Below are 13,980 nucleotides of genomic sequence, written 5' to 3'. Positions count from 1 at the left end.
TATAGATGGATACAGACATTCTGCAGAAACTTAGACTGGACCATTCTATAAAGAGCAGTATGAGAACTAACTGCATCTGTCTCGCTGTTGGGAAAATATATATTCACTGATTATGCATTTACTTATGAAGTGACACTTCTGGTAATGAATTATCTCCAGAAGGAGATAGAAGCAGATTTCTCTGATAAGATATATTATAAAATTTCTCATTTTCACGCACACAAGTGATTCATGTGAAAAATTACAATTATGACTACTCTTTAACCCCTTTTCTGCCATCAGATGGAATAATACGTCCGATGGCAGCACCCCTGCTTTGATGTGGGCTCCGGCGGTAAGCCCGCATCAAAGCAAGGACATGCAGCTGTTTTGACATGTGCCCGCAATAGCCGCAGGTGGAATCGTGATCCCCACGTGGCTATTAACTAGTTAAATGCCACTGTCAAACTCTGACAGCGGTATTTAACAAGCGCATCTGGCTGGAAATGCGCTCACCAGTGATCCCCGTCACGTGATCGTGGGTCATCGGTTTGTCGGCATGACAACCAGAGGTCTCCTTGAGACTATGGTTGTTGATGCCGGATTGCTACGAGCTCCACCCTGTGGTCGGCCCTCATAGCAATGCAGTAAATCTGCTATGTAGAGGCGATCTGAGCCTCGCCTCTATGTAGCAGAGGCGATCAAGTTGTGGCAGCTACTAGCCTCCCATGGAGGCTATTGAAGCATGCCAAAAGTAAGGAAAAAAAAAATTTCAAATCACCCCCCTATTTGCCCCAATCAAAAGAAAACAAAAAAAATTAAACATAGACATGTTTGGTATTGCCGCCTTCAGAATCGCTTGATCTATCAATAAAAAAAGATTAACCTGAACGGTGTAGCGAGAAAAACAATTGTGTTGTTCAAAAGTACAACTGGTTCCACAAAAAATAAGCCATCATGTGACCATATTGACTGAAAAATAAAAAAAGTTATGGCTCTGAGAAGAGGGGGATCCAAAAAATGTAAACGCAAAAGAGAAAAGCTCCGGTCATTAAGGGGTTAAGAGCAGAAATATTTTGGCAGATATTCACACAAAAAAGCTTTGTAAATAAGCTGACCTGTTGTGTCCTCACTCACATCCTGATCTTCCAGAAAACTATAAAATATTTAAGAATAGAGTCCCCCATGTTTTGTGACTTTTGCCCTTCTGCGTGCATCTCTAATGTATCTGTGTAAACTTTGCACGCTTTCCGTGATTTTCACGTTACAGGATGTCGTAATCAGCCTTGTTTTGCTGAGACTAGGGCCACTATTGTGTTTGTGCCTTGATTCTCCTAACTTTGCTTTTTTCATCCTTTGGCAGATGTTGGTTGTCTCTGCTGTGCCAGAAAGGGGCAAACCTATTGTGCGTAATAGGGAGCTTGAAGTATAGCAGCCGACATGGATGAACAAGCACTGCTTGGACTAAACCCAAACGCCAATGCTGACTTCCGAGAGCGAGTACGTCCCAACACTCACTGCGACATGTGTTCTGTTTTGTTTGCTCTGCAGTAGAATAGGAAACGTTGACGTTTCCAACACTGACTTTTTATCTTCTGTATGACCACAAATTCTTATTTCACCCCAGTATTTATCTTTGGTATTAGAATGTCACTCTGCCCAAGACTTTTTTTGGGGGGTGATCAAGGTGGTGGTGGGGATATTAATCATCTAATTTTTGTCTTGCAATGTAAATTGACAGATAACAATGTCTTGTTTCATTTCAGGCATTGGCTTATTTTGAACAGTTAAAAGTCTCACAAGACGCATGGCAGGTCTGTGCTGAAGCATTAGCCCAACGTATATATAGGTGAGGAGGATGTTCTTATTTTATGATGGTGTAAATCTATCCTGATGACATGTATGCATCCGTTAGTATATACGGGGTTCTGGACATTTTCTCATGACGCATTAAGACATTTGTATGTTTTTGAAGTGAGAAAATGCTTTTTTATACCATTCTGGCCACTTTAGTAAATGACTTGCATAGGAGGTGGGATGCTGCGGGTGATAGGTTATCTCTTGGCATGTTCCTGCTGTTAGCCTTAAGGCCCTTTTACATTTAGCGATGCACCAGCGATCCGACCCGGTCAGGATCACTGGTGTATCGCTAAATGATCGCTAGTGAGCTGTCACACAGGCAGACCTCACAGCGATGCAGCAGCGACGCAGCGCACGATACTCACCTTTCACACACAGCGATCCTGGCGTCCTCCCGCCTGCCTCCACGCGTCGCTCGTCGTCACAGCAGGAAGCTGACAACGAGAAATGGAGCCGGACATTCTCCCGCGATCAGCGATAACCAACGGGGGAGCCGGTCGGAGGTAAGTATCATACATAGCGATATCGCTATAACGTCACAAAATCGTTGACGTTATAGCGATATCGCTATGTGTAAAACCCCCCTTAGAGTGGTTATGTGCAAACGTTGCAGATTTGTTGCCTTTCCGCAGCGTTTTTCCACGCGGAAATGCTCCAAAAACGCAATGGATTATTTAAGCAATGGTAATCAATGGCATTCCTAAATTGTTGTGCACATGCTGTGGAATTTTCCATCCTTATTTGCAGCGTTTTGTTTTCTGCAGCATGTCGGTTCTTTTTGCGGATCTGCAGCGTTTTTCACCCATTGACTTCCATTGAGTCGGTCAAATCTGTAGCAAAAACGCAGGTGTAAAAAGGTTTGCGGATTTGGTGCCAAAAACGCTGCAGAATTGTCAAAGGAAATGATGTCAGAAGGAGGAAGTGTGTGTGTATGAGCAGAGAGAGGAGAATGTCTGGCAGGCTGTGGGTTTGTACCCATGTCATGAACAGTCCATAGTGATTGTACTTGGGCGTCGTCTGATGGGACTAGTCTACTACTCCCCATCCGGCTATGTCTGCTATCACATATAACAGAGACAGCATGAGCCGATGATGGAATAGTCTCATCATCTGGCGCTTGAGTTCACTTGTAAAAAGAAATCAAAACATTGACATAATCACATGCTTATTCACATACAATATACATACTCACTGAACACTTAATCCCCTACGCCTGCGTCTCCTGCAAGCAATCAAAAATAATAAACCAACATATACTCCCTGTCCGCTGTAGTCCATTAAATACCTAGTGTCCCACGTTGATGTCACTCGGCCGCTGGCGATACACACTGCGGGAGACATTGCCTCCTGTCAGTGTATCACTGAGCCACCGGGAGAGTCCACCGGAGTACATCAGCTGATCAGCTCCGGTGCTCTCACGTCACCGTTGCATGAGACAGTTCTCACACAGCAGTAGTGCCGTAAGTGAGAGCACTGGAGCTGATGAACTCTGGTGAACTCTCATGGTAGCGCAGTGATATGCTGACAGGAGGTAATCGCTCCCGCAGTGTATCATCGAAGGCTGGGTAGAGCAGTCACATCTCCCGATGTGACTGTTCGACTCGTGAGATCGCTGTGGGACACTTGGTATTAAATGGACTACGTCGGACAGGATAGTATTATATGTTGGTTTATTATTTTACTTTTGTTGCAGGAGACAAGGAAGTCAGGGATTATAGGCGTTCAGCAAGTATGGTAAATTTAGATTCAATAAAGGAGACTGTGTGATCATTTCATATAAAGGGCTTTATTCTGACTCTGTTTATTTACCATATAACTATAGGATTAGTAATGGAAAAGTGTCTTCTAGACGCCTCTCCATTACTAAGCTATGGGCTTGTCACCTGACAATACAAAGGTGACATCAACCTCACAAATATGAACCTCACTTGCTACCGCTACAGGTCAAGTGGGAAGAGCGAGGCTAAGTGCCAGAATTGGTGCATCTATAAAATGCGCCATTTCTGGGGTGGCTGAGAGCTGATGTCTTTAGCCTGGGGGGGTGCCAATATCCAAGGCACCTTCTCAGGCTATTAACATCAGCCCGCAGCTGTCTGCCTAGCCTTTGCTGGTTTGATTTTATAGGGGAACCCAATGTCAATTTTTTTTTTTTTCTGGGGGTTCCCCTGTAAACTAGCCAGTAAAGGCTAAGAAAACAGCTGTGAGATGATTGTAATAGCCTGGGAACCTTTATGGCTATTGGCTCCTTCCCAGAAATATAACATCAGCCGGCAGCTTTCACTCTGCTGGCTATGAAAACTATGTGGGAGCCCTGAAATTTTTTTTTTTTTTTTTTTTAATCTTTTTGAAAAATTAACATTGCGTTTCATGCAGATTTTGTGTGTCTCTCTTTAACTCTTTATGTAGAGTTTTATTAATGAGGGTATCTAGCTAACACCTGTTCATTACTAAACCTCAGGCTTCATATGTGTGTATGTATATATTTCACTTAATTGTATTGAGTGTAAACATATTTGAACATGGTATGTAATGATATTATGGTCTTCAATGGAGAATGAAAGTTTAAACAAGGAAATGACGTCATAATTTTTTTTAATATCTTTATTTAGCTCTATGGATTTACAAAACCACATTAAAAAACGCTCGGATTTTCCACTGCGTTTTTTGCCAAGAGATGCAGAAATTTCTGCAAGCAAATCCGCAACGTGCGCACATAGCCTAAGGCTAAGTTCCCACGTTGCGTTTTTGCTGCTTTTTTTTTTTTTTTCATGCAACATTTAAAGCTGCGTTTTACAGTACCAACAAAGTCTGAGATTTCAGAAAACTCAACACACTGGTTTATTTTCCTGACTGATTTGGAAAACTGCTGCGTTTCTGAAAACTGCAGCATGTCACTTCTATCATCGTTTTTTCAGCCTATTTGCAGTGTTTTTTTCACACATGGGAAACAATGAGTAAGTGCAAAAACACAGTTATGAGTTTTTGCTGCGTTTTGGCTCAAAATACTTCGGAAGTTAAAGCTTGTTTTTTTTTTGGGCCACTAAACTTTACATGCACAAGAGACAACAAAAATGCAGCAAAAACCTGCTGGTAAGCAACTTCTTTACTGCCAAGAGAGCAAGTTTAGCATGCGGAAAAAAACACAGCAAAACGGCGATGTGTGAACATAGCCTAGCACAAACTACTGTAAAAAAGACATTTTCAGACATAAAAACGTATAGCGTGTGTGAATTTTATTTTACATTGCCAAAAGTAATACATAATGTACGTCCAAAAAGAATAGGGCGCCGCTAATCTTCCTTTAATGGACAGCTGCGTTTTGTTTTTCCTTGTGGATCTGTCTTCAGATATTCCAGATTTTACTGGCTTCTGCTTTATAAAGTGCAGTTTGTATACCTAATGTGTGTGTTCCCAACTAAAACGGCCCATGCACTGTTAGTGTTGTCAGGTCCTGACAACAATCTAATTTTTTAGGGGTCCTCCCCAAATGTCTCCTTGTTGTAGATGATGGGGTATGTGCCCACGATCAGTAACTGCTGCTGGTTTATGCGGTGGCAAACCCCCAGTGGCAAACTGTGACAGCATAGTGTCTACTATGCGTCCATAGTCACCTGCGGCTCACCCGCGGTAACGGACATATGCGGCGCATTTTTCCTGCCCGCAGCATGTCAATTTCAGAAATTACATCAATAGCGAATGTATTGAATGCGGTAAAACTGCATGGTTCAGTACTCGCCAGCCCTTTACGGTATGAATTCTTCAGCAGGGGGGCAGACGCAGCTTTGTCACTTGTCTATCACTGCTGCTATGAAATAACATGTATCTGACAGCATGGGAAATGTATTAGCAGAATGATGTCAGAATGGGGAGTCAGTATAGGTTTTCTCCACTAGATAACCTATTAAGGCTTATCGTAGTGGAATGAGTGGGAAGATTATCTTGCCAATGGGTAAACAATTGCCACAACGATCCACCAAGATGGCATGCCTGTGGCTGTGCAGAGGAGGTAAGGGACGGAGGGCTACCCCAGTGTTTGCAGTTGGATTCTTTCCAGTCTGAAAGTGATGGCATATAGCGATGCCTCCAGTTTCTGGTTTGGGAATACATGTTGAAGGTAAATAAGTCAGAAGCCATTTCCTCTCGAAAGCCCCTTCCCTGGCAGTAAAATGTATCAGTTGCCACATATGTTATGAAGTTTTCGTTTTGTTGTGATTTTTCATTTTTTTACAGCAAAAGTTGTCATGTATTTCTGTGTAATGTCGTGTGCAGAGCGGCAGTACGGGTGACAATGCAGTTGTTCATGAAGCAATGGCACAAGTGCTGTTACTGACTGAGCCATTGATGCCTTCTCCCACCTCATTCCCCCAACCCACCAGCAGACTCGCACTACTTTTGTAAGGCTTTCAAAGCTGCTTTGTATCTATTGAGTGCTTGAAAATAGTTATGAAAGGAGAATCTGTACAGATCTTGTAACCTATTGCAAATGATAAATTAAGGGGTGTGCCAACTCAATTACTTTTTTTTAAGGATCTGCTTACCATGCTTTAAAATAACAAAAGGAATAAGGTTGTCCATACACATTAGAATATTAGCTGAACCCATCAATTTCTGCACAACTGGACATCCACCCAGTGGTCTGGGGTTTGGCTAGCGTTCGATATGCTGGGGCCAAGGATCAGACATGTTGAATTTTAATGTGGCTGATTTGTTTATACTCTATCTTCCTATGGAGCTAATTTTCACTTTAATTATCCATGACAACAGCTATTGACTGTTTATTTTACCGATACACTGCAATTCCCTTTCCAGCTATTTCTGGTCCTCCATTGGTCTCTGGTGACCAATCTCCAGCAATGACTTCACATCGCAACACTCTACTGCATCCAATTACTTGCTGTGTTGCGACTTGACAACACCAAAAACGACAGTACAGAGGCCAGGGATTGGCAGCAGTGGTCACATGTCCACAGATCATTGCTGGATCCTGATGACCATGGGGTGCTGAGGTTTAATAATTTTTATTTCTATAGTTGTAACATACGGGATTCAGCAGCACTGTACATTACAGAAGCTACTTGTACAGACAATAGCGACATAATAGAGTAGTAAGTAATTCAGCAGATACCTAGAGGAGATAGGGGAGACACAAAGGGTAAATGTTAAAAAGTGCTTGTATTGTGTGGTCCAGCCATCAATATAATAGGGTATTCACATAATGCTGCAGCCAGTATCTGTACAAGTATAGACACAGAGGGCTATTAAGTGCATGGATGGTGTTTAAACAGATGCTATGAGGGACCAGTTTTGAAAGAAAATTTTGGAAGGGCAAAACTGGAATAGTCACATAAGTGCGATGAGGTGATGGGCCAGTCTAAAGAAATGTTTTCATGGCTCTCTTTAAAACTGTAGGTATTGGGAATTACCTTAATTGAATTATCCTGGGCAATGCATTCCAGAGAAGTGGCGCAGCTCGCAATAAGTCCTGAGGACGGGAGTGGGAGGTTTGCTTTATGGAGGATGTTGGTCTTAGGTCATTAGCGGAATGTAGGGTGATAGACAGATGAGCAAAGAGAGGTAGGGTTGTGCAGAACTGTGGAGCGCTTTGTGGGTGAGCGTGATGAGTTTATATTGGACTCTGTACCGTATGGGCAACTAGTGCAATGGCTGGCACAGGGCAAAGGCATCCATGTAGCTGTTGGAGAGGAATATGATCCTGGCTGCTGTGTTCAGGACATATTGGAGAGGGGAGTGTTTAGTAAGAGGGAGACCGATAAGTAGAGTTGCAATAGTCCAGACGAGAATGAATAAGAGCAACAGTAACAGTTTATGCAGAGCCTAAAGGCCCCGTCTCACTAAGCGATCTCGGTAGCGAGATCGCTGCGGAGTCACAACTTTTGTGACGTAACAGCGATCTCACCAGCGAGATCACTGTGTGTGACAGTGATCAGCGAGCGGCCCCCCTGCCGGTATCGCTGATCGCTGCAAGAAACCTCTGGACATTTCTTTGGTCGCTGGTCTCCCGCTGGCCACCACGCATCGCTGTGTGTGACAGGCGGGAGACCAGCGATCAGGTGTAAAAAAAAATAGAATCAAAATAAAAAATATAGTTATTCTCACCTTCCGAAGCCCCGCGTAGCCATCCCGCCTCTCTCCACGCTCCGGTCCCAGTAAGCCTTTGCACGAATGACCGCGAGACTTTGTTATCCCTCGAGACCGTGACATCTCGCGGTCATTCGTGCAAAGGCTTACTGGGACCGGAGCGTGGAGAGAGGCGGGATGGCTGAACGGGACGTCAGGTGAGAATAACTATATTTTTTATTTTGATTCTATTTTTTACAGCGATGGCCAGCGATGGCCAGCGATGCCGGGCGCTCGGCATCGCTGTGCTGATCGCTGGTGAAGCTGTCTGTGTGACAGCTCACCAGCGATCACATAGCGACTTACTAGCGATCCTGACACCTTATCGGTGTCGGGATCGCTCTTAAGTCGCTTAGTGTGATGGGGCCTTAAGGTTAGAAAGGGTCGAATTCTAGAGATGTTTTTGCAGTGTAGGCGACTTAAGCGAGCGAATGATCGGATGTGGGGAGTGAAGGAAAGATCTAAGTCAAATATAACCCCAAGACAGCGGGCATGCAGCAGGCAAGTAATAGTAAACAAACACACGGAAATGTCAATGTTGGGTTTTGGGCAGGGCTGTGAAGTTGGTAAACCTCCGACTCAATTTCTTGTGACTCCAGCACTGCCTCGCTACATAAAGTGCAGCGCAGATTCATCTCAACTAAAAGCCGATATCCTTAGATACAGAACAGACATTTATAGGACATTTCATAACTTTACCAAAATATTATGAAAACATTTACAGCACAACCTGCATTGTTCTGCTGAACCCAATTTATTATATATTTTATGGGAGTTGATCTATTTTATACCGACTCCACCAAAATCAACACCGAATCAACAGCCCTGATTTTGATAAGGTTAGCGAGAGAAAACACAAGGAGTTCAAGTTTTGACTGATTCAGTTTTAGATAGGGAATATAATGTTAGACAGCAGACAGTCACTGGTGTTTTGTAGTAATGCAGGGATGATGTCAGGAGACGATGGTGCTGAAAACTGAATCTACTCGTTTGTCCAATAGGGGGCATGTTATTTTATAACACTGTAAGCCCGTTCTGAAATAAAAAGAATTTGGGGTTGATCTTGACTTTTCTGATCACTTGATAAATAACAATGTGTTTTGTTTCAGTGATGATCACGTCAAGTTCTTCTGTTTTCAAGTTCTAGAACACCAAATCAAATTCAAGTATGTATCTGATTCAATGTCTGTCTACTGCGGTGTGTGTGTGTGTGTGTGTGTGTGTGTTTTTGTTTTGTACGTGCAGCCCTAAAATTCATAGGTCACAATTGCATTTTTTGTCTTTAATTGGGCCTTTTAGAGGAAGCATTTGGATGATGTTCATATTTTCCTCCAAAATCGGATTGGGTTGGAACTCTTTCAGGAAAAACATTATAATTGAACTCCATTTAAGATCATGCACAGGGTTATGTAGGACCCTCTCTGAAAATGCTAATCCATAGCATTTGGGGTATCTCCTCAAAGAGTACATTTGACAAGACAAATTGAGATTTTTGAAAAAAGGTGCAATTGACAAAACATCTGAAATTTCTTAACCTCGCCCACATTGTCCAATATAAAAGAAAAATGCAAGCAAACTTTTTTTTTTTTTATATAAATCGGTGCCTTTATGTTAAGCTCAAGGTGCAAATGAAATACATGCTATATACCATATGCCAAAAACTAGACAAAAAGGTGCAAATGCAGTGAAAGTCTTTCTGCACGGTGGCTCAGTGGATAGCACTGCAGCCTTGCAGCGCTGGAGTCCTGAGTTCAAATCCCACCAAGGACAACATCTGCAAGGAGTCTGTGCTTGCATGGGTTTCCTCCCACATTCCAAAGACATACTGATAGGAAATTTAGATTGTGAGCCCCATCCGGGACAGTGTGCAAACTGTAAAGCGCTGCGGAATATGTTAGCGCTATATAAAAATAAAGATTATTATTATAAAAAACAAAGATTTTTCTTTCTTTCCTTTTTTTCTTTCTTTCCTTTTTTTCTTTCTTTCCTTTTTTTCTTTCTTTCCTTTTTTTCTTTCTTTCCTTTTTTTCTTTCTTTCCTTCCTTTTTTTTCTTTCTTTCTTTCCTTTTTTTTCTTTCTTTCTTTCTTTCCTTTTTTTTCTTTCTTTCTTTCTTTCCTTTTTTTTCTTTCTTTCTTTCTTTCCTTTTTTTTCTTTCTTTCTTTCTTTCCTTTTTTTTCTTTCTTTCTTTCCTTCCTTTTTTTCTTTCTTTCTTTCCTTCCTTTTTTTCTTTCTTTCTTTCCGCAGTGGGTGCATATTCTTTGTAGGTGCCATATGCAGTGTGTCCGCTTCGGTAGGGCAGAGCATTTGTGACTAATGCTAGAAGTTGATGAGATATCTGACCATTACAATTTCTATATCTAGTGACTAGATGTTCCGAATGCTTCACGATGTGATGATTATCATAAGGAACTTTTTATTTTCAGGTATGCTGGATTGACTGGACTCCAACAACAACTTATAAGGGAAACGCTAATTGCATGGCTTCAATCTCAGGTACATATTAATATAAGACTTATGCTTATGTTCCAACCTCTAATCAGTGGTGTCTTTTATGCAAGAATATCGCTCTGCCCTGTACTCCATAGTAACTAGGTATCCTACAGGTTATGCTGTAAAAGTCTGATGGGGGTTTCAGAGGTCATACACCGCTTTTATGCTTAAAACTCATGTGCCCTCATTCTTGCCCTGCAGTAATTTTTGTCACTGACCACTAAGGCCTGTTTCACACATCCGTTTGTCACCATCAGTCAAGATCCGCAAAAAAACGGATCCGCAATTTTGCTTGGCGGATCCGTTTTTTTTCCCATTGAGTTGCATTACCGGCGGATCTTGACGGACGACCATCCGTTGGATCCGTTTTTTTTGCGGATCCGCCAAAATACCTGGACGTACCATGCATCGTTTTTTCGGGTGGCCGGATCCGCATTGTACATTGCGCGTGCCCAGAGGACTTGCCTCGGCCGCAAATTTAACCTTAATCTCTGTTCTGGCGGCTGAAAATTTCTCTCCCTCTCCAATCCATCAAAAAAAACGATCCGGTGCCACACGTTAATGTCCGTAAACAGGCGGATCCGTTTTCCGCCATTTTGGCGGATTACGACTGATAGGAAAAACTGATGTGTGAAACATGATAAAATGAAGGTACAGTATATCTAGTTTTGTGTGTATATTTTCATGTCCATTACACGCTAGTAAAATTACAAAAGCTATTGCTATCAATACATTAAAGAGCTTTCCAGCCAACAGGTTTAAGCTTAAAGGGGTATTCCCATCTCTAAGATCCTATCACAATATTTAGTAGGTATAAGCAAATACCTCCAATTAGAAATGTAGTGGTTCTTCTGATGCACCTTGCCTTTACTTATGTGTAGGCATTGCATGACCTTCAGTATCCATAGTCGTAACCATGGATACCCAAGGTCCTGCAATGCCTGCTCATGTGGGAAGAGACATAGCGAATCAGAAAAACTACACTACATTTCTAATTGGAGGTAGTTGCTAATATTTTTTATACCTACTACATATTGGGATAGGAGGATAATGGAGATCGGAATACAAAAAAAAAGTCTTAGAACTGGTCTCCTATATATTCAGTCATAGCTTGGGGATGCATTTATGCAGGGGGTCATTTATGTACATTTGATCAAAGTAAGGGCAGTTATAACATGGCAGTTAGACAGGGAAGGAGACGGGTAAGACAAATTAATAAATCTATTCCCTGTACATTTGGATTACAACAAATATATACCATATGCATTTGTATAACTTATATCCTGGCTGCTGTATTCACTCACATCCACTGCCTTTGCATTAACTCTTTACACTCCATCCATATCGGAACCCTCTGTCCTTTCCTCACCTATGTATAGCACTCATGATTTTTTTCTCATTGCTAAACCGCACAGATCCATTCATTCGCACCATACAACAAACGAGACGCTCTCACAAATCACTTAACCATCTGCTCACTCTTTCTATCCTCCTCCTAGACGCAGGAGATATCTCTCCCAACCCCGGCCCCTCACTCCCCTAACTCCCCCAAGCATGAAGATGGTAACTGCCTTCTCCCGGCTTTGCTCAGTGGATGATTTTACAAACTCCCCTCTCCCGCACTCTGACCACAACCTTCTATCATTCTCTGTCAAGAACTGCTATCCCACCCGGGTCATCCCCACTTTCCACACTTATAGAAACATACAGGCCATTAACGCCCAGAAACTTATGAAGAACTTGCAGTCATCATTGGCCCCTATCTCCTCCCTCTCATGTCCTGATTCTACACTGAAGCATTACAGTGAAACACTTCAAAGTGCCCTGGATGAAACTGCACCTCCTATACATAGAACAGCTAGGCACAGACGGCGACAATCTTGGCACACGATGCAAACACGCTTCCTACAGCGGTGCTCCAGGTGCGCCGCACGTCTGTGGAGAAAATCCAATGTACCCGAAGATTTCATCCATTATAAGTTTATGCTTAAAACATACAACACTGCCCTTCACCTTTCAAAACAAACCTATTTCAACACCCTCATCACCTCACTATCCAATAACCCGAAGCTTCTCTTTGACACTTATTATTCTCTACTCAACCCAAGAGTGCAGGCCCCAACCACGGATTTCCAAGCTGACGATCTGGCTAACGATTTCAAAGAAAGAATTGACCATTTCCGACAGGAAATTATCTCCCAATCCCCTCATACCAGGCACTGTCCTCCCTCCCCCCACTACATCTAGCTCACTCTCTGATTTTGAACCAGTAACAGAAGAAGTAGTAATCTGGCTCCTTGTATCTTTTCGCCCTACCACTTGCACTCATGACCCCATTCCATCACATCTCCTGCAGTCCCTTTCCCCTGCCGTCACCACTCACCTAACTAAAATAGTTAACCCCTCTCTCTCTTCCGGTATCTTTCCTTCCTCATGTAAGCATGCCATCATACAGCCGTTACTTAAAAAAAACATCCTTCGACCAAGACTGTGCCGCTAACTATAGACCTGTCTCTAATCTTCCCTTCATCTCTAAACTCCTGGAACGCCTGGTCCACACCCGTCTTATCCGCTATCTCTCAGATAACTCTTTCCTCGACCCTCTACAATCCGGTTTCCGCTCTCTACACTCTACTGAAACTGCCCTCACTAAAGTCTCTAATGATCTTCCAACAACTAAATCTATTGGTCTCTACTCCATGCTAATTCTCTTGGATCTCTCTGCAGCATTCAACACTGTGGATCATCAGCTCCTCCTCACTATGCTCTGCTCCATCGGCCTCAAGGACACCATTCTCTCCTGGTTCTCCTTATATTTCTCTGATCGTTCTTTTACTGTATCTTTTGTTGGCTCTTCCTCCTCTCATCTTCCCTTTACTGTTGGGGTTCCTCAAGGATCGGTTCTAGGCCCCCTCCTCTTCTCTTTGCTTGACCAATTGGGGCAGTATACAATCAGTACATTTGGGTTCCAGTACCATCTCTATGCTGATGATACCCAATTATACACTTCTCCTGATATCATGCCTGCCTTTTTGGAAAACACCAGTGATTGTCTTACCGCTATCTCTAACATCATGTCCTCCCTCTATCTGAAACTGAACCTGTCAAAAACTGAACTCCTCCTCGTGTTTCCTCACTCTGCTAAGCTACCTATGCCCGACATTGTCATTTCCATGTGTGGTTCCACCATTACTCCCCAGCAGCATGCCCGCTGTCTTGGAGTCATACTTGATTCCGAGCTTTCATTCCCTCCCCCACATCTGATCACTCTCTCGTTCTTATCTGCGCCTCAAAAACATTTCTAGAATTCGACCCTTTCTTACTTTCAAATCTACAAAATTCTTACTGTTTCTCTTATTCATTCTCGTCTGGACTATTGTAAATCTCTACTAATCGGTCTCCCTCTTACCAAACTCTCCCCTCTCCTATCCATCCTGAATGCTGCAGCTAGGATCATATTCCTCACCAATCCTTATACCAATGCCTCTACCTTGTGCCAGTCCTTACACTGG

At 42.7% G+C, this 13,980-nt stretch overlaps 1 protein-coding gene across 1 annotated transcript in view; it reads left to right on the top strand.

Annotated features, from left to right (window-relative positions):
- The window catches only part of XPOT (exportin for tRNA), a 127,559-nt gene that overhangs the window by 22,549 nt on the left and 91,030 nt on the right, over positions 1-13,980 (top strand). Inside the window, exons 2-5 of the mRNA XM_073555439.1 lie at positions 1,343-1,479; positions 1,746-1,828; positions 9,087-9,143; positions 10,402-10,471. Coding sequence (XP_073411540.1) covers positions 1,420-1,479; positions 1,746-1,828; positions 9,087-9,143; positions 10,402-10,471 — 270 coding nt within the window. The 5' untranslated portion in view covers positions 1,343-1,419. The remainder of the gene's footprint in view (positions 1-1,342; positions 1,480-1,745; positions 1,829-9,086; positions 9,144-10,401; positions 10,472-13,980) is intronic.

This window comes from Dendrobates tinctorius, unplaced genomic scaffold (genome assembly GCF_039654945.1).
Source record: "Dendrobates tinctorius isolate UK_male_01 unplaced genomic scaffold, ASM3965494v1 ptg000224l, whole genome shotgun sequence".
In the NCBI taxonomy this organism is placed as follows: Eukaryota; Metazoa; Chordata; class Amphibia; order Anura; family Dendrobatidae; genus Dendrobates; species Dendrobates tinctorius.
This window is presented reverse-complemented; position numbering and strand designations above follow the sequence as displayed.